Source organism: Penaeus japonicus, unplaced genomic scaffold (genome assembly GCF_977035675.1).
Source record: "Penaeus japonicus unplaced genomic scaffold, GWHDUDI00000001_assembly GWHDUDI00000011, whole genome shotgun sequence".
NCBI classification, from domain to species: Eukaryota; Metazoa; Arthropoda; class Malacostraca; order Decapoda; family Penaeidae; genus Penaeus; species Penaeus japonicus.
Genome location: NW_028234413.1, coordinates 6,161,089 through 6,187,588, shown reverse-complemented (window position 1 = coordinate 6,187,588; position 26,500 = coordinate 6,161,089). Strand labels below are relative to the sequence as shown.

Sequence of the window (26,500 nt, the reverse complement as noted above, 5' to 3'; positions counted from 1 at the left end):
TCCAACCTCCCCTCTCTTTTAATCAGATATTAATAAGATGTACTTTTTAATCACTTGATTTTGGATTAAGTCTAATGGTACTCTATAAGTGTTGATATAAAAATCTATCCATAGTTTTGGGGAGGCTCCCATAGATGTTTAGCTGTCCTCGCATCTCACCTGTGATTGGCATGGTCGGTGTAGAAGGGGGAGGAGTTAAAAGAAATGATCGGTTTGCTTAGTTACTCTTTCAGTTCCACATGGGAGTTTTTCGTTTTTTTTGTTTTTCATTTATGTCGACTGACGCTGCATGTTGTACCCCCCACCCCTCCCGCCCAGGAAAATGTTTAGTGTTTGTAGGTTTTGTGTAGCTTGGTTTTGAACCTACATGTGGCATAGTTTTCCCTTGGATTTAGTGTTTTTTAGATTTTGCCTCCCCCTCCCCTCCCCTCCCCTTTCCTCCTCCCATCTCTTTAGTGTCCTTTCCTCCCCTACCTTCCCTACGTACCCCCCCCCCTCCAGTCCCAAACCCCACATTTAGAAATCCCCATTTGACTCAATGCTCTGAAACAATCTTGGTGGCTCAGCTCAAATTCCCTTACAACCCCAATTAAAAAGTCCTAGCAATTTTTGCCCTTGTTTCTTATAGAAAAGAAATTGGTGCTTCCTAGACTATCTCACTATTTTTTGGAGGCAGTAACTTTGTGCCCCCCCCCCCCTCTTTTTCTTTTTAAGGCCTGTGCCCTTCTTGAAACTGTCTTCAACTTCCCTCAAATAATTGGCATAGAAGCTACCTACTGCCTCCCCTCCCCCTGGCCACTTTCCCTTTTCACTCATTATATGCATAGCCAAATCTTGCTCCTCTCTCCTCCATTCCTACCATTTTTTTCTTCTATTCGTAATAGTTTTCGTGTAGCTGTCCCCTACCCCCCATCCCTCTTGACTTGTAGTTGTCCTTGACACGTTGCCTTGCTCATCCTCTGCCTTGTCCTTATTTTCCAGTCTATTACTGATGGCTGTACTTGTCCCTGGCGCACTGTACCTTTTGATGCACCCTTCTGTATTTTTCTGACTTTAGTATTGCCACCAACTGAGATTATATATCTACACTACAATATATATATATATATATATATATATATATATATATATATATTTTTTTTTTAATTCATATGTGTGTGTATATATATTATGTTTATTAAATAAACATACTTATATGTATATATATGTATATGATATATATTATGTGTGTATATAATGTATATATTTCCTGTGACGATGCTGTTTTACACCCTCCCCCATGCAATTTTTCGCACCAAGCAATTGCACTGTGTGTCTGTGGAGCAATGTCCCCTTTCCTTTACTTAACCCTCCTTCCCATTGTGTCAAGATCTGAGTTATAGTGATATGACGACAATTTGACACGAAGTGATTTTCCCAGTTGGCATTTTAATACTTTAGTGTACCTTAAGATCTGGTTAGACTGCCAGTGCAAGGATTTTGAGTTACTGTTATTCGTGGCCCTTTTTGCTTTTGAAGATTACTGGAAAAGCCAAGCCTTGTCATCTGGGAAAATGCTTTTGCTTTCTATATGCCAATCGCCATGTCCTGTGCTCTTTCCATTTCTCCTCTGCTGCCGCATTTTATCGTTATTTTATCTATTTCCCACCTGTCTAATGGCTTTTCCTTCAAGTTTCTGACTTTGACCTCTCTTCCTGTGTGTAATTTCGTCTTTTTACTCTCTCTTTCCCTGCCCCTCTATCTCCATCTCTCTCTCTCTCTCTCTTCCTCCTCTCGTCTCTTTCTTTCTCTCCCCCTCCCCCCTCTTTCTTTCTCTCTCCCCCTCCCCCCTCTTTCTTTCTCTCTCCCCCTCCCCCCTCTTTCTTTCTCTCTCCCCCTCCCCCCTCTTTCTTTCTCTCTCCCCCTCCCCCCTCTTTCTTTCTCTCTCCCCCTCCCCCCTCTTTCTTTCTCTCTTCCCCTCCCCCCCTCTTTCTTTCTCTCTTCCCCTCCCCCCTCTTTCTTTCTCTCTTCCCCTCCCCCCCTCTTTCTTTCTCTCTTCCCCTCCCCCCTCTTTCTTTCTCTCTTCCCCTCCCCCCCTCTTTCTTTCTCTCTCCCCCTCCCCCCTCTTTCTTTCTCTCTCCCCTTCCCCCCTCTTTCTCTCTCTCCCCTTCCCCCCTCTTTCTCTCTCTCCCCTTCCCCCCTCTTTCTCTCTCTCCCCTTCCCCCCTCTTTCTCTCTCTCCCCTTCCCCCCTCTTTCTCTCTCTCCCCTTCCCCCCTCTTTCTCTCTCTCCCCCTCCCCCCTCTTTCTTTCTCTCTCCCCCTCCCCCTCTTTCTTTCTTTCTTTCTTTCTTTCTCTCTCCCCCTCCCCCCTCTTTCTTTCTTTCTTTCTCTCTTCCCCTCCCCCCTCTTTCTTTCTTTCTTTCTCTCTTCCCCTCCCCCCTCTTTCTTTCTTTCTTTCTCTCTTCCCCTCCCCCCCTCTTTCTTTCTTTCTCTTTCTCTCTTCCCCCCCCCCCCTCTTTCTCTTTCTCTTTCTCTCTCCCCCTCCCCCCCTCTTTCTTTCTCTCTTTCCCCTCCCCCCTCTTTCTCTCTTTCTCTCTTCCCCTCCCCCCCCTCTTTCTTTCTCTCTTCCCTCTCTCCCCCCTCTTCTCTCTTCCCCTCCCCCCCTCTTTCTTTCTCTCTTCCCCTCCCCCCCTCTTTCTTTCTCTCTTCCCCTCCCCCCCTCTTTCTTTCTCTCTTCCCCTCCCCCCCTCTTTCTTTCTCTCTTCCCCTCCCCCCCTCTTTCTTTCTCTCTTCCCCTCCCCCCCTCTTTCTTTCTCTCTCTCCCCCTCCCCCCCTCTTTCTCTCTCTTCCCCTCCCCCCCCTCTTTCTCTTTCTTTCTCTCTTCCCCTCCCCCCCCCTCTTTCTCTTTCTTTCTCTCTTCCCCTCCCCCCCCCTCTTTCTCTTTCTTTCTCTCTTCCCCTCCCCCCCCTCTTTCTCTTTCTCTTTCTCCCCCCCCCCCTCTTTCTCTTTCTCTTTCTCTCTCCCCCTCCCCCTCCCCCCCCCTCTTTCTCTCTCTCCCCCCCCCCCCCCTCTTTCTCTTTCTCTTTCTCTCTCTCCCCCTCCCCCCCCTCTTTCTCTTTCTCTTTCTCTTTCTCTCTCTCCCCCTCCCCCCCCTCTTTCTCTTTCTCTCTCCCCCCCTCTTTCTCTTTCTCTTTCTCTCTCCCCCCTTCCCCCTCCCCCCCCCTCTTTCTCTTTCTCTTTCTCTCTTTCCCCCTCCCCCCCCCTCTTTCTCTTTCTCTCTCCCCCCCCCCCCCCCCTCTTTCTCTTTCTCTCTCTCTCCCTCCCTCCCCCCCTCTTTCTCTTTCTCTCTCTCTCCCTCCCTCCCCCCCTCTTTCTCTTTCTCTCTCTCTCCCTCCCTCCCCCCCTCTTTCTCTTTCTCTCTCTCCCCCTCTTTCTCTCTCCCCCTCCCCCCTCTGATTCTCTCAGCGACTTTTTTCTTGTATTTTTTTTCATCCCACAGTGTTTTATTATATATATAATATTACACTTTCAGTTTTGGAATAACCAATCGCTCATGCTTTGTTCTCCTCACACTGTTCCAAGTATGAATACCCATATACAGTGCCACCACTCACCCTCACTCCCTTATAAGAACGAGCCGTTATGAAGTGTTATTTGCACCGGAGCACCACCCCCTCCCCTTCCCCTCCCCCCCAGCCCTTGCATGTCTATATATTCTATACTGTATTTGATAATTGAGCGTTGTTGTAGCATTAGGAGCTTCTGCACTTCCATTTCATCTATCAGTCTCTCTCTCTCTCTCTTTCTTTCTCTTTGTCTTTCTATCCTTCCATCTAACAATCTAATCTTTATATCTTTTTTAAGTTACCTTTGGAAGCTCTTTGATTAAACCCCCTCCCCCGTGAAAATTGTTTGATCCGATTATTCCATATTACATGTACCACACTAGGCTACGGTGAGTATGTCCCTCGAACACCTTCCAGCCAGAAGAGGGTTTTCTGTATTTTGCATCAACAACCCCGTTATATATATACTATATATATCTTATATATTTGATTTTTTTTTTTTATTAATTGATATATATTCATTTGCGACACTTGGAAAGAGGTGTCTAGAAAGATATATATATCCGTACATAGACTGTTTTTTTGGACTTTTTGCTACATACAGAACACCGTTTGATGGACTACTTGAATGCTTGAGTTTGAACCCCCGTCTGTGTCAGGCTCTGTGTTCATATATTTATTTGATATATATATGATATATAATACATATATATAATATATATAGTTAAATAATATAAAGTGCTTGCCATTTTTGTCCTTTTGATATATATTTAAGTCTCATTTAGTTCATTCTGGAGAAATGCTGCATGAACTATATCTTCCCCTCTGAATAACCCTTTTCCCCTTTCGCCACCCTTTTCCTTCCCTTCGTTCCCCGCCTCCTCCACTCCGTCCGCCCTCCCCCCTCATCCGCACACGCACTCCCATTGATTATATTCCATGTTCGGTGTAATCAATGATTGTCCTACTAACCGCCCCGTTCCCCCACTCCCCTTTCCCTCCGTTTCACCTTCCCCCACTCCGTTCCCCTCACCTTGCCCTTACCTTTCCCTTTCCCTTTCCCTCCATGTTTTACCTGGAGGTATCCTTCCTCCCTCCCTCCCTCCCCCTCTATTCCTTCTTTTCCCCTTTATACATTTTATCTTGTATTTTTGTGACTTTGGAAATGACTTCGTGAAGCATGATGGTGACATGTTTATAAAAGAGATCATTTTAGCGCTCTGCATTGCCTGTCCTTCACAAAGATCGTCTCGTTAATAATAGGGTAACAGTAGTTTTACATGTCGCCTTTTTCTTCTTTTTTTCTCTTATTGGTCTAGCTGATTCGTATTGTGATTTTGTGGTTTGTTTGTTTGCATGAGTCTCTTGTCTTGAACCTATTATAAACTGTATTGTTTTTTTATATATATAATTGTTTTAACATTCCTTTTTTTATTTGAAAACCATATTTTTCCGTTGCGAGTTTATTTTCATTATTTCTCTTCCTTATCTACATACTGTAATGTTTGACCTTGTCTATTTTGTCTTACCTGGATTCGACCAACGACAGAATGTTTGGACTCTCTGTTGAAGTGTATCTTTTTTATATATACATATACATATACCTATATATACTTTGAGATATGAAAGCCTAGTCCGTGTCCATTTTTTAGTCTGATGCGTTATGTTTGTATCATTTCTGTTTATGTGCACGTTACAAAGGTTTGTCCGTGGTGCTGTGGGAATGGGAATGAGGGGGGGGAGGGGAGAGTTGTGTGAAGGGGTCTTTCCCCCCTGCCTCCCTCCCCACTTCTCCCTTCCCTCAGTCCACAGCAGCTCGCCATGAACCCCCTCCTTACCACCAAACACGGTCTCTGTGCAGCCGGGCGCGTGTTTGTGTGATAGCTGTAGCTTCTAGAAGTGTTGGCTCACGCCGCAACCGCCGTTTCCTTCCCGTAAGTGAAGGAATGGGGTTTGCAAGGGGCACGTATGGGAAGGGCATGGGGGGGATTAGGGGGTAATGGGAGGGGAGGGGAGAGGGCGGGGGCGGGGGCGGTTTATGGGCTGGACGAGACTTGTTTGAAGATGAGGGGATAGTAGGGAGCTTGTTGGCACTTCAAAATAGTAAGGGGAAAGGAGTCTCTTTTACTAGGAAGGACTTAGAAATAGTCTGAAGAAACTAAAGGAAGTAATTGACCTACATTTAAAAATAATTCTAGATCTTGTGAGTCGGTGTCATCTGTCCCTTGTAGGCCAGGTGCCACGTATGATAATGGGAAGGGTGTGGCAGTGTGTGTAGGGCGTAGGAGGGTAGGGGTGTTGTGGATGTGGGGGGAAGAGTAGATCGCGATATAGGCACAGGAAGGTTAGGAAATATGTGGGTTCTAACACACGCACACACTGCCCCTAACTCGTCACTCATCACTCTTGTGCAGGAAGCTCATGGTTTTATTATAGTGTGCACTATGTTTCATGATGCTCGACTGCACTGTAAAATCTGAGGTTTTACGGAGCGATAGCATTGCTTAAAACAAGGGGAAGGAGTTCGATGAAATAAGGGTTGGTCTGACCTGGAGAACTCAGAATTACTCGTCTTTAGAGGCAAACAAATAGCTGTATGGCTTTCCTCCTTTGTGTTGAGGATCCCGTTCTCCCACCCCTCCTCCATCATTACCTCTCCCTACCTCTTCCTCTCCCTCTCCCTTTCCTCCTCCCTCATTACTTCTCCCTACCTCTCCCTCTCCCTCTCCCTTTCCTCCTCTCTACCTCTTCCTCCCCCGGCGCCCTGCTTGTATCTATTGATCGCACGCTCTACCAGCCATACTGACAGTCGTCATTCATGGTGCAGCCTAGCGACACGGCGCCAGCACCCCACCCCCCTCCCTCAACCCCTCCTTATGACCCCCCTTTAAACGGTTTGCATTAGGGTGTCGACTTAGGGTGCGAGTTCCATGGGTTGATTTGTTTGTAAGAAAGGGTATACTCACTCGAATCTTGGATGGTTTCAATAGGAACTGGACTCGGCGTTCGCTTGAGAGCCCCACCTCCCCCCCTCTCTTGTTGGTGGCCTTGCTATAGACAAGGACCATGAGGGATTGGTATATAGAGCGAGTGTGTAGTACTGCTAGTTGTATACAGCAGGGAAGGAGGAGAGGAGAGTGGAGAGAGGGGAAGAGGAGGAGGAGGAGGAGGAGGAGGAGGAGGTCAGTGTTCACTTCTGGAGCTGGTATTGATCGTGCGGGGGCCCTGCTCCATATATTATACTGCTAGGACGAGCTGCACTATCAGCCCTTCACGTCAGGTTTCTCAGCTCTCTCTCCTTCTTTTTCTCTCGTTCTATTGATTATGCTCTTCGCTTAACTAGGCCTTTTACAACGAAGTAGCTAGTCATTAGGTCAGCCACGAAGTAAAGGGGCCAAAATTATTGTCATTTGAGAACACACAAAGAGGGCAATGTTTTTGCCGATTTGAAGGGAATTGTTCCTCAGTGGCCTCCAAGGGATGTTGCATACCTCCCATACCAGAACTGTGGCACTTTGTAGGGAGTCTGCACTAAGGTTGTGTTGCCCCTATATAACATTATAGGCATCCACCCCCTGTGTACCCATCACCTTTCCCAAATTTACTTTTCCTTCCACCTCGCAGAACGGGCTCCACCCTCTGTCAACACTTCCAACTTGCCATAACACATCCTATGTCAACAAGAATCTCTCTTCGCCCCTTCCCTTCCATTCCCTATTATTGGTGCCACCCCCTCAGAATAGCTCCTTGGATTTCTTCTTATGAAAGTCCTTGTAAATTGTACTGTGGTTGGTTAAAGCCTTGCGCTCATACACCAAACCTCTGAAGTTTTCCCTCCCTCGTCGTTTCATCCATGGTGATTCTTCTGTTACTCACACTCGCGCACACACGAGCGCTTGCGCGCGTGCGCTAAAGTGGAGACACCCAGTAGGGTTGTTTTGTGTACATAAATACACAGAATATACACTTTTTCCCCTTGACCTTTTTGATTAACAAATACTGAACATTGGAGGGGATGCCAAGTTATGTGCAATCAGTGGCCTCGTTTCTTTCACACAAGTGACTACATCAGTACTGCCTTTTGTTGTGAAATGACAGCAGGATGTTCACTAGCATTTGTAAATACGCAGCAGAAAGGCAGCGTAGTAGGGTTGGTGCTGTGAAAAGTCTTGGGCAAGTTCATCAGCCCATGTTAGAATAGGTTTAGATTACTCCAGTTCTCGTTGATTTGAGGTTAGGATATGGTTAGTGTGCAACGGAAAAGGGGTCAAAACCTAACGAGGGACGAGGGAAGGAAAACAAAAGAGGGGAGATGGAGGCGCAGAGGGTGCGAGAGTCAGCTAGCAGCGTTGGAGGAATGTACCCTGCCTGACCTGTCCGGATCAATAAGGAGGTTCCTGGTCTGCCAGTCCCAAAACTGCGCCTTCCGTTAACAATATTTTTTCCCTTCCAAGGCCACGGCTGGCAAATGTATCCGTAATGGCTTCTTTATACCGTCAGTTATAGGACGAAAGGAAGGATGTTTTTGATCTGTGGATGAGACGAACAGCCACTGGGAGTTATCTCTTACCACTTGTGTGTCGCACGACCGAAGTCCCTTGGTACAAATTAAAGCTGATGTCAAATCCGCGATTTCTTCAGGTTTCCAGCCAAGTCATTGGATCTTTGTCACTACAATATTCAGGATTTTGTTAGTTTCCCCTCATTGGTGTTAGCATAAGGATGAGGCGAGGCGAGGAACTGCTTTCCAGTAGTTGTGTGTGCCATGAGGATGTCTCGTATAGTCCTTTGCAAGAGAAGTAGAAAGGTTATTCCCATTGTTCCATCTCGTATAAGCGTAGGACATTGACTATTGATAGATATCTGAGAAAATTCTGCCTGGTTGAATTGTAATCTTTGGCCGGGGAGAATAGTCTGATAGGAGCTTAGAGATTTATGATCCTTAACAAATAAAAGAAATGAGATCACGCACAAGAGGAAGTACAAAGGTCAGGTACTCCCATGAGTTGCGCAAGAGTGAGCGAGTGTGGGGCGGGGGGAGGGAAGGAGAGAGAGAGAGAGTGAGTGAGTTACTAACATCGGGTAGGGAGGGCTGTCGAAAGGGAAGGAGTGGGTTCAGGTGTTTGATGTATTAGGTGAAGTGTGAGCGGGAGGCGGGAGGGAAGGAGGAAGAGAGGAGAGAGGGAGAGAGGGAGGGAGGGAGGTAGGTAGGTCTCAGCTATAGGTCTTGTAAGGGGGAGGATGGGGGCCAAGAGGGTGGTTGATGGGAGGGGGGGAGGGGGTTTTGGGGTGCAAGAGGTCACCCATCCTCTCATCGTCGGAGGAACAAATGCTGACGTTTTCTATTTGCTGTGCACTTGGTTTCGGTAAGTATCCCTTCGATGGCTAAGCTTAAGGAGATTTTGTCGTGTTTCTTAGGATGCGACAAGGGGCGCGAACCGTGGCCAGTCCTTGAGGTTCTTTCCGTGGATCCCCCTCCCTTTTTGTTCGTGGTTCTCCTCCTTTGGTTCTAAATTGCCAGCTCAGCTTCTGAATCCGCCGAAAATCGGCTTCACTTAGCTTTCACAGGAGCTTCAACGAAATGTTCTCTTGGAGTGTCATCTGTTAATCTGTTCCTCTCAACAATTCATTGTTTATAAAAATATATTGAACTGATGAATCAAATAATGTAATTCTCCTAAATTTAATTCATAAATATATTTATAATTGACCACCAGTAATGGAAAATAGATTCGATTCATAATGAATCTTCTGAATCCTGAATTTCTAGATTGAGTCCCTCTGAAGAATCTCAACCACGGCCACGATTTGCTTCCGTATGTCAAAAAAAGATAGTTGCAGAGAGCTTAGGTTCTACGTTATGACCACCACTTGGTGGTTGATAATCTGCAGGATTTTTTTTTCTTAGCTTGGGATAGGACGAGTATACCATTTTATTTCTATTTTTCCCCCTTCCCGGGTTTATAATTACTCATTATATCATTTATTATTATTATTATTATTGTCCAACAACTTGTACCTCTGACACTCATACGACCTTTCCCCTCCCTCGTAACAGGCGGATCAGCTGACCGAAGAACAAATTGCCGAATTCAAGGAGGCCTTCTCCCTCTTCGACAAGGACGGCGACGGCACCATCACCACCAAGGAATTGGGCACAGTCATGAGGTCCCTGGGCCAGAACCCCACCGAAGCCGAACTCCAGGACATGATCAACGAGGTGGACGCTGACGGTGAGTGGAGGGGTCGTTTGCAAGGGGGATATGGGTAGGGGGGGTGGTGGGTTGCATTACGTGTGTGTTTTAGCACTCATTTATTAGGTTGCTGTTTTTATTGCTCCTGATTAATGGTGGTGATTATGTGATAACTTCAAACGTGTTCTGTGTTTAGTGAACCGTTGCTCTTCTTCAGCTCCTAACGGTTCGCTTTTCATGACACCCGAGGGAGGGAGGGAGGCAGGGCAGGGGAGGGGAGGGGTTAGGGGGGTGGGGGAATAACTGGTTGACATTTCTATTGGTGCTTTCTCTGTGCGGGTAACGGAAGGCAGGAGAAGAGTAAGGGGGGGGGGGGTACCTGTGAAGGTGCGGGGGCGACGGAGGGGAGTACATCAGAAAAGAAATCGTCGGTCGGAAATAGATTTTATAACGCCTAAAAAAATGGAGCGTCCCCAATTCCGGCGGGGACGAAGGGACGGAAGTAGGAGCAGAAGTGGCAGCAGCAGCAGCAGGAGCAGTCACTGTTGAGCAGCACGTGTTGGTGGATAAAAATACCCGGAGCCAACGCCATCAAGCCAGCAGGACCCGATGTGGCGGCCTCCAACACAAAACAATTTAAGGGGTCAGTACTTGGCTTGTTGCTTTTGATACAGGGCAGTGGGAATCATAGGAGCCTCCCCTCCCCCCCTCTTCTCTTTTTCTAGTTTCTTTTCTATCCCTCACTCTTTCTCCTCTTCTCTTTCTCCTCTTCTCTTTCTCCTCCTTCTCCTTCTCCTTCTCTCCTTCTCTTTCTCCTTCACCTTCTTCTCTCTTTCTCCTTCACCTTCTCTCCTTCTCTTTCTCCTTCACCTTCTTCTCTCTTTCTCCTTCACCTTCTTCTCTCTTTCTCCTTCACCTTCTTCTCTCTTTCTCCTTCACCTTCTTCTCTCTTTCTCCTTCACCTTCTTCTCTCTTTCTCCTTCACCTTCTTCTCTCTTTCTCCTTCACCTTCTTCTCTCTTTCTCCTTCTCCTCCTTCTCTCTTTCTCCTTCTCCTCCTTCTCTCTTTCTCCTTCTCTCCTTCTCCTTCTCCTTCTTCTCTTCTGTCCCCCACATGCCTCCAATTCAAGAGATAGAAGCAAACCATAGCCCTGAGAGAGCACCATTCACGTAAAAGCGTCTCGTACCTGAAAAAGAAGGAAATATCGCCCTAGGCTGTAATAAAAAATGCACAAATGTTTATCCGTTTTCTCTCTCTCTCTCTCTCTCTCTCTCTCTCTCTCTCTCTCTCTCTCTCTCTCTCTCTCTCTCTCTCTCTCTCTCTCTCTCTCTCTCTCTCGATCTAATTTGGTCTCCTGCGAATTTTCCCACGTCTGCGAATCCGGCTTCCCGTTCCACGTTCCCACACATACGCGGAGTTAGCGAGAGCATAAATAAATGGAAGAGTGTGAGGGGGAGGTAGGGACGAGGAGAGCAAGGGAACTGATGTGGGGTTGGGGGGGAAACAGCCACCCCCATACTGGGATAGTGGCCTTGGCACTTGTCGCACTGCTGTCATGCTATTTATAGAGCCGATCTCGACATTTTGGTGTGTCAGGTTTTAATGAAAAGATAGCGATTGTCTTGTGGACGGGGGAGGAGGGGAGGATATGGGGAGGGGAATGGTTGTGGCTGTTGTCTTGGGGGGGAGGGGTTAATCGTGACGAAAGGGTTGGCTTGGTTGTAGTGCTCTGAGGTTGAGGTTTTAGCCAGTAGTATATCTTTCTTGCTCCGTTTCCCTTCTCCTCCCTCCCAATATCTCCTCTCCCTTTCTCCTCCTTCCTCCAGTCTCTCCTCTCCCTCCCCTCCCCTCTTTTTTCCCCTTTCCCTCTTTCCTCTCAATCCTGTCCTTATCATTCCCCCCCCCCCTCTCTCTCTCTCTCTCTCTCTCTCTCTCTCTCTCTCTCTCTCTCTCTCTCTCCCCTCTCTCTCCTCCCTCTCCTCTCTCTCTCTCTCTCTCTCTCTCTCTCTCTCTCTCTCTCTCTCTCTCTCTCTCTCTCTCTCTCTCTCTCTCTCGCTCTCTCTCTCTCTCGCTCTCTCCCCCTTTCCTTCTCCCCTTCCCTCATAGTAACTAGCAAACGAAATGTCCTCATGACGCCTCTTCCCTCGTTGCATCTCGCCCACGCCCTCCCCCCCGGCGTCACCCATAACCTCCCATATGCTCACAACGCAAGTCTCGTGAAGGTAACTGGGTACACTACGCCATGCCATGCCCACTCATCCCTGGAGCCAAGCCGTGCCATGCCGTGCTGTGCGCTGCTGTGCCTACTTGCCTGCTTGCCTGCCAGATTACTGACATACCTTCGGGTTTTGCTCGTGAGAAAAGCAAGGCTATGGTGGCGCCCATTCTCTCTGTTTGGACTCGTGTCTACACTTGCTTTTTTACCTCTTGGTATCCGAGGAAGGTGGCCGTGTTGCCCCTTGCGATGCAGTCTGGATATGCTTGTTTGCACTGGGTATGTCACTTGCGCATACACACTGACACATCTACATTGGCTCATGGAGACATGTCTGCGTGCATACATACCTAGTTTTATGCCAAAGTATTGAACATAGAACGGTGCGCGTACAAGATGTGCGTTGAAACGCGCACACACTCAAGACCGCCGAGTCTCCTTTGAGCGAGCCGTTAGATAAAAGCGAGTGGTTTCCCCGATCCCAGGCCTCGGGATGCGGCGACGCCTGTTCGGGGGCTGACCGCTAGAATGTTCCCCGCCGGCGGAATGCTCCTCGGCGGCGGTGGCGACGGCGGCGGTGAAAGACGGACCACTCGCGTCCGTCACCTCTCACGTGTTTGCTTCGCCGAAGTTTTTCGGTTTTCGTTTTTCCTGTTCTTGAAAGTAACGGGTCGTTTTGCGGCAGTGACTAGGCGGGGGTAGGGGGGCGGTATAAGGGGTAGAGAGGAGGTGAGCATGGACGACGACGGCGACGTCCCTTGTGCCCGACAACCTACTTGGCACTGGCTGCGCTGGTGCCACGCAGAGCCGGATGGTGCCATCGTGTGAACATTTCTTTTTTCTTTGTTTCGTCACTTGATCCGGCGTTGGGTGTTCCTTTCGGGTTCACGGGAGTCCGAGAGCGCGAAGTTCAAGGAGAAAGTGAAGCTTAAAATCGAGTTCCTCCCCCCACCCCTTCCCCCTCCCCCCTGCCGGAAGGTGTTTCCAGAACCTCGTTGGTCGGCTCTCGTGAGAAAAGAATGCAAAACGACTGTGCTTGTTCCCTCTTGCTTTCCACCACACTGTTTTCTAGGGCTGTGAATGGGTGGCAGTACGGGCGTGTGGGCGCTGGTGGACGGGGGTGTATGTCCGTGAAAGGGGCGAGAACGAACGAGAAGTAAACCGCCGGAAGATGAGAGTGGATGGGAGTGGCTGTCAGGGCGCGGTAGTCCCCTGGTGTCATCGGCCGAATGCTGTTAGAGAACGGAAATTCACGGGGCTTTGTGGGCGCGCGGTGGCGGTGGCGGCGTTGGCGGCGACGGTGGTGGTGGTGGTAGTGGTAGTGGTGTGCGGGCGGAGTGGCACCCGCGCCCGCAGTTTGCCCGGGCCGGCCTCACGGTGCCCTTGATGGTCAGCAATGCCAGACGTCGCCACAGGCACCGTCTTTCTGTCTCTCTCCTCGCTCTCCCTCGCTTCACTATCTCTCTCCTCGCTCTCTCTCGCTTCACTATCTCTCTCCTCGCTCTCCCTCGCTTCACTATCTCTCTCCTCGCTCTCTCTCGCTTCACTATCTCTCTCCTCGCTCTCTCTTGCTTCACTATCTCTCTCCTCGCTCTCTCTCGCTTCACTATCTCTCTCCTCGCTCTCTCTCGCTTCACTATCTCTCTCCTCGCTCTCTCGCTTCACTATCTCTCTCCTCGCTCTCTCTCGCTTCACTATCTCTCTCCTTGGCCGGAAACGCTGTGCCACGTAGCTCGCTCAGTGTATCCCCTCGTCTCCCCTGGCGCACTCGTTCACTCGCCTCGCAACGTGGCGGCTGCTGCAATGGGGCCGAGAATGCAACTCTTTGGTGTCCCGTTGCTCAAGTAGGCTCAAGAAATCGCTCCCCGGGGCTTGCGTAATGGCCGGGCCCCCCCGCCTCCGTTCGAATCGTGTAGGGCCGTTTTTTTATCATGCGTGTGAACTTTTTTTTTTTTATCCAGAAGTTCGTTTACCTCTTGGAAGCTTCCCTTTTTTTTGCTTGCTTTCTCTTTCGCGATTTCTCGCCCCAGACCGCACATGTGTTCTGGCACTGCCTTGTATTGCAGTTAGTTCAGTGGTGCAAAGGTCTGGGCGTGATGGCCAGTGGCCAGGCGGGGTTTTGCAAGGGTCTCCGATGCAGCGGGACGAGTGAGAAGCCGTGCACGCCGGTGTTGCAGGACGTGCGGGTTGGTTTGCATGAAAGTTTGGCGTTGCGCGATTAGATTTCCCTGCAACACCCGGCTGTGTCGAGCGCTGTTTCTGCCCCCCCCCCTCCCCCCTCGGTTTACTTTCCCTTTTCCTATTTTTGTTTCCGTAAAGGGTTTTGTTTTGTTGGTTTCATGCGTCAAATGTCGGTGCTGCGGGCGTTCGTTGGGGGGAAAGTCTGCGGGCACGCGGTCCGCGAATCATCACTTTTTAGATAGGAATAGCTCTTGTACTCCGATCCGGGAGGAAAGTACAGAAGGTTGTGGAATGTGCGTGGGAACTCTAATGTCACATGGTGCGCGAGCTCTCTCTCTCTCTCTCTCTCTCTCTCTCTCTCTCTCTCTCTCTCTCTCTCTCTCTCTCTCTCTCTCTCTCTCTCTCTCTCTCTCTCTCTCTCTCTCTCTCTCTCTCTCTCTCTCTCTCTCTCTCTCCCCCCCCCCCTCATTTCCGTACATTCGCCTATTCATATCGCGTTCACTTCCCTCCAATTTGAGATCCTGCGAAACGAAAGAAGCGATTAGTTTCCTTTCACTGCTGGTTTGCAGAAGTTAAAGATAATATTTGACGTTCGCAGGAACTCGTTTACATGTTGAGGCCGGACGCCTGGCAGCAGTCGCTAGAATGAAAGGCAAATGGACGACCCGAGCGCGGATTCTCGGAGCTAACGAGGCGTGCTAACCTCTTCCAAGTATATCGGGCTTTTTTATTATTATTATATGCGGTCCGAGAAATCGTGGTCCAGCGAGATTCCTCACTTGAGGATTCCAAGGAGTAGGGAAGGGGCGGGGAAGTGGGGAGAGATGTGGGTGACATTGTTGTCCCCCATGTTGGTGTGTCTGTCTGTCGGGATGGGGGGTGGGGGGGAGGGGGAAGGAGCCTCTCAGGTAGGGAGCAACACCCCCTTTTCTTCCTTCGAGACGTGTATACACAGCCCCAAGAAAAATAGTTTAGCGAGTGGCAGCCCAACTCGTGAATGTTTACTCGGCGCGTAAACACTCGCACTTTGATACAGCCGTAGGTTGTGGCCCTGGGACGCAGCAACGCTCGCTCGCTCACTCACTCACTCGGTCTGTCTTCGTGATACCTCTTGCTGGTGTTGCAGAGCCGCTGCCTGCAACAAACGCACGGAGTCTCGAAGAGCGCACGCGTTTCTTGTGTGGATAAAGTTACTCTATCCGCCATCCTTCCTTTTTTTATTGTTTTTCTTGAAATTGGCGGTTATGGAAGCGGGTGCATCATCGTCTTCAATTTAGACAAGCACTCGTATTGAGAAAAGACAGTGCATCTCTCTCCTCTCCTCTCCTCCTTCCCTCCCGACTCTACTTCTTACGCCTTTTCTATCCTCTTGTCTCTCCCTCTTCTCTCCCTCCCCATTCCCCTCTCCCGCTCTCGCCCCCCACACTTTTTACTCCTCCCGACCGGAGTAACCCCGCCGCTGTCTGCACCTGGCCATAGATAAAGCATTTGTCAGTTACAAACGGGCCAGGATACGCGCGTGGTATCTACCGCTTCAGATTGTGGTTGGCGTGAGAGACCGTTAAGCGCCCGCCTCACGAGCACATCTCACGAGCACATCTCACGAGCACATCTCACGAGCACATTTCCCCTCGACGCCTCGCCTCGTGCACTGTGATTGGTAGTTGACGCATCTCTCTCTCGAGGGAACTGGGGATTATGCTCAAGGCATAAACGGTTGCAGGCATTGTTGCAAGACGGTAAACAAAACGTTATTTGAAGGGCGGAAGATCTCTCTGCTTGTCTCTAGATATAATGTTTAGAGCAGTTGCAACTACTGTTTTCTCTGCGTATCCACATGTAATTTACATCATCATCGTTGTTGTTGTTTCTTTTAATTCCATTGCAGCAACACGCATGCGTTATCAAAAATAAGAAGTCTTGAATCTCGAGTGAAATAAGTGCATCCCGCGGTATCGCCAGACAGACGGGCGCTCGGAACCCAGAACCCGAGTCCAGGGGGCACTGCGGGCGAGATAGAATGAGGGCGATCAAATTGATGGAAATGTGTTGGTGATGGGGGTTTAGTCGAGGCGATGAGTGAACCAGGGAGGAAGGTATCTCTCCCTCTCACTCTCCCTCCTTTCTTTCGCTTTTACTCTTCCTCTCCCTCCCCTTCTCCATCTCCCCGTCTCCCTTTCTGCCCCTCCCACCCTCTTTCGAACGTTGAAAGGGTACTTTAAAAAAAACGGTTCGTATTAAGCACCACGCTGAAAAGCCATGCCCCCTCCTCACCCTCCCCCCTAGGAGGGCGAGCCAACCGTCAGCACAGGCACTAAGCGCCTTCTGTATGACGCCGCTGTCACTCTCATAACGAATATAAAAGATCATCGCAACTGCGAGAAATTGTGCGTGCGCGCGTGCGTGCGTTAGCTGAGAAGGCAGAGCAGGCGGTGTGCCGGTGAGTCATCGCTGGGCTGCGGCCGGGTGAATCATGCAGTGTGGAGCGGAGGAGGGCAGGAGGAGGGCTGGGGATGTAGGAGGGACACGGCGGGATGGATGGTGGACGGGAGGTTGCGAATGACACGAAACATGGAATACGAAGGAAAATGAGGAAAGCCTAGAGGAGGAGGAGGAGAGATGAGGGAACTGATAATAACCGAAAGAGGTTGGGGCAAGGGGAGAAGGAGGAGGAGGAGGGAGAAGGAAGAAGAGCGAAGAAGAGCAGCAACAGCGCCAGTGTTTACGTTCTGTTCCGTGTCTGTACACGAGATACTCGTGATAATTTATGAATGGGTTGATTGGATCTCCACCAGCTGGCCTCGACAGTGGGCCATTGTGCGGCGATGATTGCCTTGAGGACCACGTGGGCCATTCGGTGATGGCCTTTTTGTTTGTCAGTTGGCGAGCTTCGTGTTTGTTTATCCAACCTTCCTTGTGTGCTTGCAAATCGTCGTAATTGGCCTGGCATTTAGGGGAAATAAGTTGGCTATTGCGAGGTCCGTGTGTCCTCTTGGTCTCTCAAGTGCGTTCCAATGTGAGCGCCTCTTCCACATGTCTAATATTCTTGTCCAAGTCTCTTAAACCCGCCCTTGTTCCTCGCAGGTAATGGCACAATCGACTTCCCCGAGTTCCTCACCATGATGGCCCGCAAAATGAAGGACACCGACTCCGAGGAAGAGATCAGGGAAGCCTTCAGGGTGTTCGACAAGGACGGCAACGGCTTCATCTCTGCGGCCGAACTCAGGTCAGTTGGTGGGGCGTCGGCCACTTGGGTCCCTTTCCGGAGGGGTATGTGGCGGGGAGCGGGGGGAGGGTGTGTGGTTTCTAATTGAAATATTATCGGGGTGTCACTCCTGTTGAGACCACCTCTTTGATGAGCCTCCTTTCTGCAGGCACGTGATGACCAACCTCGGAGAGAAGCTGACTGACGAGGAAGTCGATGAGATGATCAGGGAAGCCGATATTGACGGCGACGGTCAGGTCAATTATGAGGGTAAGTTCGGAAGGCCCGAGGCCAAGGTTTGTGGCCCTCGCTGCGACCTTTTTTTTTATTCATTATTTTTTTTTTAGTGGCCGGTTCCACCTTCTATGAATCTTCCCAGAGGTAGAACTTGGAGGATTTTTTTTTCTTTTTTTGGCAGCTCGCGGAAACACTCGGTGCTTGGAGATCGAGGGGTCTGGGGTACATTCAAAGCAAAACAAATGTATATCCCCTTCTTGAATGCTTGAGTAAGAGTGCGTGGGTTATAGGGGCTTGCATGAGATGGTTTTATAGGCTGTTTCTTTTGCACAATCGCACTTTGAAACCACGGATCTCGGGTACTGACTGCTGAGAGGTGAGCGGGGACCATAGCTGATGCAGAGGGACTGTTTTGACTTCACACAAGCCGGTGGTTTGCCTTCCTAGGGGCTGAGGGAAGTGGAAAGTGATGGCGGGAAGCAGCATGGGTTTAGGGAAATCGAGTCTCTTGGTAATAAATGAAAGAGAAAGTGTTCAGTTGCAATTTCATGCAGAACACTTTACAGAAGAATTGTTTGTCGAGATGGGGCGAGTATCTCTGGCTATTTTGGTAACTCCCAGAATGTGTTCATCCTCATGAATGTGAATGGTTAAGGGGACAAGGAAGCTAGGTGTCTCAAGGCGTATCGGGAGGTGATAGTACCCTTTATTTTTTACTATTATTTTCTTTTTCTTTTCTTTTTTTCTTTTTTTTGTGTGTACCTTGAAATGGGAGGATGATGCCGAATTGGAAGACAGCTGGAATTAGTCTCGAAGGACATGTTGGCCGAGTAAGGAAAGCCGGCATCGCTTGCATGGCACCCCCTTCCCCTTGGTGGCGGTCTACCCCCTCCTCCCTCCCCCCCTCTTCTACCTCTTCTCCACCTTCACTCCCTCCCTGCTTTCTGTCAAGGTCACCGGTTGATTAGCACAAGTACCTGCCGGCTTCATCTGCACTCTTTGCACGCACTAACACCCATTCTCCACGTTGCATGAATATATTTATTTTTCTTCTTTTTTTATCTTTGATCTCTTCATAGTTTGTCTTTGGTTTGTAGACATTTTGAAATGATGATTAGTTCACAATTATTATATTATAATTTGCTAAACCTTGTAGCCATTTTTTTTGTAGCTCTCCTCTGATAACAATAAACGTAAAAATTGGACAGCCACCACATTGATGTGTGTGTTGATCTGCCATCTGATAACTTTGTTTACCTTTCAAGGTTTTATTTTACCTTATTTAAAACAAAAACTACATGGATGTAGACCCTTCTTTTATTTTGATTTACTCTTTTATTTCATTATAGTTGTTGTATTCATTTATTTTCTTTATTTTTCTTACCCTGCATGAGTCGCCCTCAGACTTTCCGTCCGACTTTCTTTTGCAGAATTCGTGCGAATGATGACTTCTAAGTAGTGACGCCACCTGCGGCCCCTCCCCCCCCGTCGGGCCGTGGCTGGCCGACCCTAACCCTTAATAATAGCTGTTAGTTCCGCTTTTATGTTCTCTTGTTCTGTCTCTCGTTTTTTTATTTTTTATTTTTTTATTTATTTTTTTTTTGTTTTGTTCAGAAATATGTGTATTTTTTATTTATTTTAATGAATATGGCTCTTGTGGGGTGGATGGATGTGTGTGTGTGTGTCTGTCTGTCTGTCTGTCTGTCTGTCATCTGAATCGCTGGTCATTTTCGAAGGGTGTGTTGTTAAAGCATATATATATTTTTTTTTCTTTGCTTTTGTCCATGTTCGCGAAGAAGCAAGAGAGATGGTCTGGAAGTTGAGGAGGTATGGTCTTCGGAGTATGTCTGAAACGTCGTAAGGATCAGTGTGAATCCAGCCAAGCATGGGGAAGCATGACATACTCATACTAACTCTCACAGAAAGCAAATGGTTTCGTTATGTTAAGAAAAAGAAGAAGAAGAAAGAAAAAAAAAAGAGTAAGACCACAAGTCTTGAGGGGAAAGGCAGTACATATGCGAATATTTACGAGGCCAAATTTGCAAGAGTGTTTATGTATGTGTGTGTGTATGTATGTATATGTATGTATGTATGTATGTGTATGTGCTTTGGGGTCTTCGTCCATTGTGAAACTTGTATCGGTCGTCGAGATGAGGAATCCGCTGGTGAGAGAGAGTTGAAAGCACCGTGACAGTGCTTCTGTTGAGTAACTGTCCTGGTGCTCCTACAGCGGGTACGTTTTCATGCAGAGAAGTACATGATATACCACCTTTTTATTCTCTGTGAAATTTTGGGTGTGCTGTCGAACCTTGTTGTTCGTTGCTTTTGGGTGGAAGTCTTTTATGCATTTCGTGATTTTATATATGATATATATATATACATATACATAGATAGACATATATATATATATATATATATATATATATATATATATATAATGTATATAAAATATATATAAAATGTATATGTATATATGTATGTATGTATGTATTTTTTTTCTGCTGTTGTGGTTTTATAAATGCATATATTTTCAGGACCATTATTTTGTTGACGCACCTAATGCTCTCCTCTTTCTCTCCCCCTCCAGAGTTCGTCACGATGATGACCTCGAAGTGAAGTGACCGCGCCTCCTAAATATTGTAAACAAATTTCAAACGAACAGTTTTTTCTGCTTTCCAATTTATCTTGTTAACGGACCGCTAAAAAAAAAAAACATTGTAATACACGAGTCGTCACTATCTCTTAATTGCTAACTCTTATTGCCTTCATATACACGATCTGGCTCTCGGCTAGAGTTTCCAGCAGCAGTATCAAGCAGCCACCACCACCACCACCACTACTTCTACGTCTGCTACTACTACTACTACTATAACAACTACTTCCACTATTACTACTTCCACTACTATTACTCCTCCTCCTATTGCTCTACTACTACTATGACCACGGCCCCCCTCCCTCCCTCCCCCATCGCCCCTCCTCCAGCCTAACCCACCCCGCCAGCAGAACACCAGCTACAACAAGAACAAAAAACCACTAAAACAGCAACAAGCAAGCAAGCAACCAAGCAGCTGCAACCAACACCTTTGTCCAGCTGCAAGCAAGTTGGGGCGCGACTTACCTCTCGTCCACCTGCGAAATGAAATTCGAAGCCAAAACGGACAAGCAAAAACTACAATAAGATCGAAAGGGGAAAAAATAAACAACAAAACTCTTAACACCACCTTTGAGACAACCATTGGGAAAAAAGAAATTGAAAGATCTCTTAAAAAAAAAAAAAAAAAACGATGGAAAAGAGCGTGCAAGTGTGGGGTGTGCGCCAGACGAGGGCACGGAGGATGCTGACGGGACGTGGCTGAACCTTATCCCCTGGCAGGAGTAAGTGACTCTCTGTCAGTAGCGGTAGCGCCGTTATAGATGGGTTGGTTGTCCTAGGGATTGCGTCACGGGTGGCTGGACCTCTGGAAAGAAAAAGGAAAAAAAATATATTGCTATTTAACCAGTGATTATATATATATACTACACATACGTTTATGTATACTATATGAATATATACGCGAAGTAGCAAGCGATTATATTTTGTGATGAAAGGTTAGGGAGGCTTCGTGGACGTCGTCGTCAGACCCAGCGGGACTGCCTGCAAGATCTTGACGCCAGCGCGCGTTGCACCGCCTCAAGGTGTGTTTCTCCCACGTAACCGTTCGGGCGGCCGAGGCGCGACCCCGTGCCTCTCCCGAAGCCGCCGCGGCGGCGCCATCCGACTGTTGTGGTTGCTGCCGCGAGCCAGGCTCGGTTCGGCCGGCCGCCCCGGGTGACCTCTTCACTTCCTCCACCTTGACGTCGTGAGGGTCGCCAGGTCGCTGGTCACGCGAGTGGCCGTGACCGGTGACGTAACGCTGGTCGAGGCGCCGTTGGGTACTGTCGCTGCGAAGACCTCTCGCCGTTATCTCCTCCATCATTGTTGAACAACAGGAAGACTTTTTGAACACCGAGAGGCCAGCCACCCTTAACTCGTCTCTCAAGACTACTTGGCTCTTTCCTTAAGTTTTCATTTTGTCTGTCCAGTTCTGAATAAGAATGGAAATATATATATAAAAAATAGGTTGGTCAGTTTTTACAAGCTGTTGTAGCAAAATTATTATTTTTTAGTTGAGAGAACCATTGCGTTCGTGAAATATATTTGATAAGAGGATAGTATCCCGTCTGGCCAATGGTCAGGCTGGGTTACTTTGGACCTTTTTTGAAATTCCTCTTAGAATTTTTTTCTTTTTAATGAAGATCGCTGCCTTGCGATGCCTTTTTTATTTTTAGTTTGTCTGGAAGTCAGTTTCTCTGGTAAATAAGAAAGGAAGGAGAGGGTGCGCTGTATTTTTGTGTTGGTTGAATGAAGTTGGTACATTTCCGTATCATGTAATTTCTTGTTAGGTGTGTCTTTGTCAATTTTTCTTAAAGGAATAGCAAATGTATACATATTGCAAAAAACAAAAATGAAGTTGAAAAAATTTCCTCTTGTACTACATAATACTAATGTAAGGCACGTCACACAACCATGACTGTTTCTGTTTCCCAACCACCACTTCCCTGCATTGTTTACATCACTTGTTTGTTAACATTGCCGCTTTGTGCAAAGGCTCTGTTGCCTCTGCCAGCGAGCTTGACCACTTATACTATGATTACGATAGACCATGCTGATTAAATAATGGATATTATGATTATAATTATTATTGTGTAGGAGAAATACAGTTCTTTCAAAACCAAGTTTTTTTCGTCTTTCTTACAACATGTCATGTAAAGAAAGTCTTTTTTTTTTTCTTTCAATTCTTTCTTGCCATGCTTATCAGGGTCTCAACAGTTGACGGCGGATTGTAGTTAAGCTTCTAATTTTTGTTCTTGTCAAAGCCCATTGGGGTGCAGCGCCCAGGGTGGTCACCATGGCAACCACGCCCGCCTCCCAATCACCCGGTCCTGGCTCCGCCCACCACCTTGGAGTGTGGGCGGGCGCTAGCAGGATGGGTTGGGTGTGGGGTGGGCGTGCGGCGCCGGGTACCCACCCTGCTTGGCTATTTTAGATTCATTTGGGGGAATCCTTCTATTGCTGGTGCGTTGGTGTAGTTACGTTGTGTATCTCGACCCAGACACTGCGACACTCGACACAACTACACAACGTGATGAACATTCCTTTAAAACTTGCTGTTTTTTGCGGGGCGAGAGGACCCCGCCGTGGGTTTGGTGGGGCTCCTCGCGCCCACCACTCTTGTTTTAGTGTGGTACGATAGGTGAGCGGAGACCTGCGGGGAGGGGGCGTGGAGGCACTCGCCGGTCTGCCCCCCCTGGGCGTGCGTGCGTGTGTTCGTGCGTTCGTTCCTGGGGCGGGTGGTGGTGGCACTTGCCGGCGCCCCCCCCTCCCAGCCCTGCTCTGGGGGGGCGGGGGAAGAGGGCGGGTGGCAGGGGGGCCCAGGGTGGAGGGGGGAGGCGTGGCGGGTGTGGGGGGGAGTGTGGGGGGAGAGGGAAGTGGTAAATACGACCGAAAAAAAGGCTGCACGAGGCCGTAGTCAAGTTTACCACACCCTCTCCCACGCCTTCCTCCCGCTCCCCCCGCCCCTCCGCCCCGCGCCCCTGGCCCCCCTCGCCAGCCCCCTCCTTCCCCTCCCCTCTAATGAGCGGGTTCGGGTATGCAGTGGGTGTCCCTCCCCTCCCCGCCAGGCCCCGTACCCCCACCCCCTCAGCTAGTGAGACCCGGTACCGCAGAGCGTCCCCGCACTACCATCACCACTATAACACCAGCAGCAGCAGCAGCAGCAGCAGTTGTTGCTCCTGTTGTCTCCGGGGTGTGGGCGGCGAGGGGCAGCTGTGCCGCCCGGCCGCCCCGTACCGCCCCATCCACCCATCACTGCACCATTTAAAAAAAAGAAAAGAAAAAGGAAAAAAAAGTGTTAATTAATATTATTAGTTTTTGTCATGTTTGGGCCCCCTTTTTTTATATAAACATATTTGACTTGTGAGCCTGTTTCCTCCTCCCGGCCGCTGGTGCCGCGTGCGCTGTGCCACCGCCGCGGCAGTAGCAAGTTGCCGCAGCTCCCGACAAGCCCATTCGCTCTTTTCAAACATTGCCGCATTCGAGCTAAGGTTTCCTGGTGAAGGTGCAGGAGGGGCGGGCCGGAGCCCCAGCAGCCACCTTTAGCCTCCACCAGCCAGGCCCCTCCCCGTCCTTCGCCCCGCCCTCCGCCCCGCCCTCGGCCTAAGCCCCTCCCCCTGGCACCCACACGTGGCTCTGGGGGCGCTGGCCTCGGGCGGCGGACGGTGGTGGTGGTGGTGGTGGGCGGGTGGGCGGTGGGTGGGGTCGCACTAGTATTGTTGGTAGTGGGTGTGGGTGGCGGGGGCGGGGGAGCCGCTGCGGATGCTTCACCCCACCACCAGGACTCCATTAGTAATTTGAGGACCGGATGTCATGTTGTATTGAATAAAAAAGATCAAGAAAGATCCAGCTCTTTTCTTTCATCCTTCTCACTTGAGGAAATTGCTAATGATATGGGGGGGAGGGGGGCACGTGAGCGAGTCGACATCTACCCCCTCTAAGAATGCACTGGGGAAGGGCAGGCGGGGCTGTGCCTATTTCGGTGCAACATCAAAGTTTTCTCAAGGACGAGAATAATGTAAGAGGTGCGTTTTTCAAGTTGGGGAAACTGGCCGTTTTCATGTCCCCGTCACACAACACATTAGTAAAGCAAGCCTGAAAGAAAGTTGTGTTTTCCAGTTGAATAGTTATTGGGAACGCCAGCATAATAACTAAGTCACTGAATGCAAGATTTGGTTTTGGTAATTGAACATGTGAAAATATTTGAAAAGTGCATAATGGTAAATATAACGGGTCAAAACCCAGCCACGAAATTGCAAGTAGAACTTGTCCACGGCCATGAGTTCTCGTTAACCAAAGATGCATAGCAAGTAGACTAGGTCAAGGTACAAAGAAAAATCCTTGTGCAATCGTCAGGCGGCCCTCCCGCATGTCTACAGGGCCTCGTCAAGAAATTTATGCACTGTGTAACTTCTCTCGAGTACTAGAAAACGGTACAAAATTGGCCCTAGTATAATACAATGTGTAAATATTTTGGCAAAAATTTAGCTGTAATACCCCCCCAAAAAAAAGACATTTTGTAGTTATTTCGGTCTACGATATTCTTGGGATGTATTGTATTGCATCGGATGTAAATCCACAACAACCCTTAACCTTATCAACACAAAATTCACACCAAAAATTACCACTCGACCTAAAACAAACGACCAGTCAAAATTCTGTCAAGTCACGTGATATTTAAAACCATTTCACAAAAGGGAAAAGAATAAGAAACCATATTCACACTGCCACGTCCATCGAGTCAACAAATAGTACAACCAAAGAACATCTACCGCGGACGAGCACCGTCACAAATAACACCGAACTGTACCCAGCAACGGGAAACCTAATGACAGGGATTAGCACAGCCCGGCGCTCTCGTTTGTACCCATGGACGAGCAGGTACGCCAGCGCGCCTAGACACTGGTGAAGCTTCTCGGCAGAGTCAGGGCGATTATGTGTCTGTATGTGTCTGGATGTCTTACGTTTTTAGTGTGTACGTACTCGTGTGTGTCTGTGTTTACGTCTACGTCTGCATGTGTACGTTTGTACATTGTGTGTGTGTGTGTGTGTGCACACGTACGTACACGCACGTACACGTGTGCGTGTATCTGTGTGCACGTATGTACACGTGTGTGTATGTGTGCGCACGTACGGAAATGTGTTTGTGTCTCCATACGAACGTACACGTGTGTGTGTGTGTGTATGTGTCTGCACGTACGTATACGTGTGTCTGCACGTACGTATACGTGTGTCTGCACGTACGTACACGTGTGTGTGTGTGTGTGTGTGTGTACACGTACGTACACGTGTGTGTGTGCACACGTGCGTACATGTGTGCGTGTGTGTGTGCACACGTGCGTGCATGTGTGCGTGTGTGTGTGCACTCGTACGTACATTGTGTGTGTGTGTGTGTGCACGTACGTACATGTGTGTGTATGTGCACACGTACGTACATGTGCGTGTGTGTGCACACGTACGTACATGTGCGTGTGTGTGCACACGTGCGTACATGTGTGCGTGTGTGTGTGTGCACACGTGCGTACATGAGTGCGTTTGTGTGTGCGCACATATGTACATGTGTGCGTGTGTGTGTGTGCACACACGTGCGTACATGTGTGCGTGTGTGTGCGCACATGTACGTACATGTGTGCGTGTGTGTGCACATGTACGTACATGTGTGCGTGTGTGTGCACACGTAAGCATATGTGTGTGTGTGTGTGCACATGTACGTACATGTGTGTGTGCACATGAACGCACATGTGTGTATGTGCACACGTACGTACATGTGTTTGTGTGTGTGTCTGCACGTGTGTACATGTACGTGTGCGTGCGTGTATGCAATGTATGGCTATCATGCATTAGAAAGTATAACAAGAGCTCTACCATTCCCATTGTCTCACTATTTTTTACGTGTGTAACACAGCGCACATGGATGAACGGTTGGTAATAAGCGTATACGAAGCCCTGACCTACTCTATTTTCTACTTGCATTTAGCACAACACAATATGCAACACGTACATATACATAGGCCTAAACGCGAAATATCTACTCTCGTTGCACATCCGGGGCACAGCAGATGACGTAACGCACCTGTCCTACCTGAATATAACGACACAAACCGGATGTCAACAGACAGGAGACACTCTAGCGCCACTCTGTGTATACATATTCGTGCATGTTGGCGTGTGTGTCTGTATGTTGTTGTTGTTGTTAATATTGTTGTTGAAATGTATGGGTAGGTAATATAGTGTATGTAAACTAGGGCCTCTGTCTGTGTGTATGTGTGTCTGTGTCTTTTGTGTGTGTTA

General features: G+C 48.5%; 1 protein-coding gene across 2 annotated transcripts in view; it reads left to right on the top strand.

Moving 5' to 3' along the window:
- Positions 1 to 22,332, top strand: part of LOC122249701 (calmodulin) — a 34,418-nt gene extending 12,086 nt beyond the window's left edge. The window contains exons 2-6 of one of the 2 annotated variants that reach the window (XR_006222875.2): positions 9,604 to 9,778; positions 17,220 to 17,361; positions 17,510 to 17,610; positions 19,008 to 19,105; positions 20,165 to 22,332. Coding sequence is in view for 1 of the 2 variants with exons in the window: in XM_043010793.2 (XP_042866727.1) it covers positions 9,604 to 9,778; positions 17,220 to 17,361; positions 17,510 to 17,610; positions 20,165 to 20,193 (447 nt within the window). In the remaining variant the exon portion in view is untranslated. The remainder of the gene's footprint in view (positions 1 to 9,603; positions 9,779 to 17,219; positions 17,362 to 17,509; positions 17,611 to 19,007; positions 19,106 to 20,164) is intronic. The other variant, XM_043010793.2, reaches the window with a different exon arrangement.
- Positions 22,333 to 26,500: the final 4,168 nt, after the last annotated feature.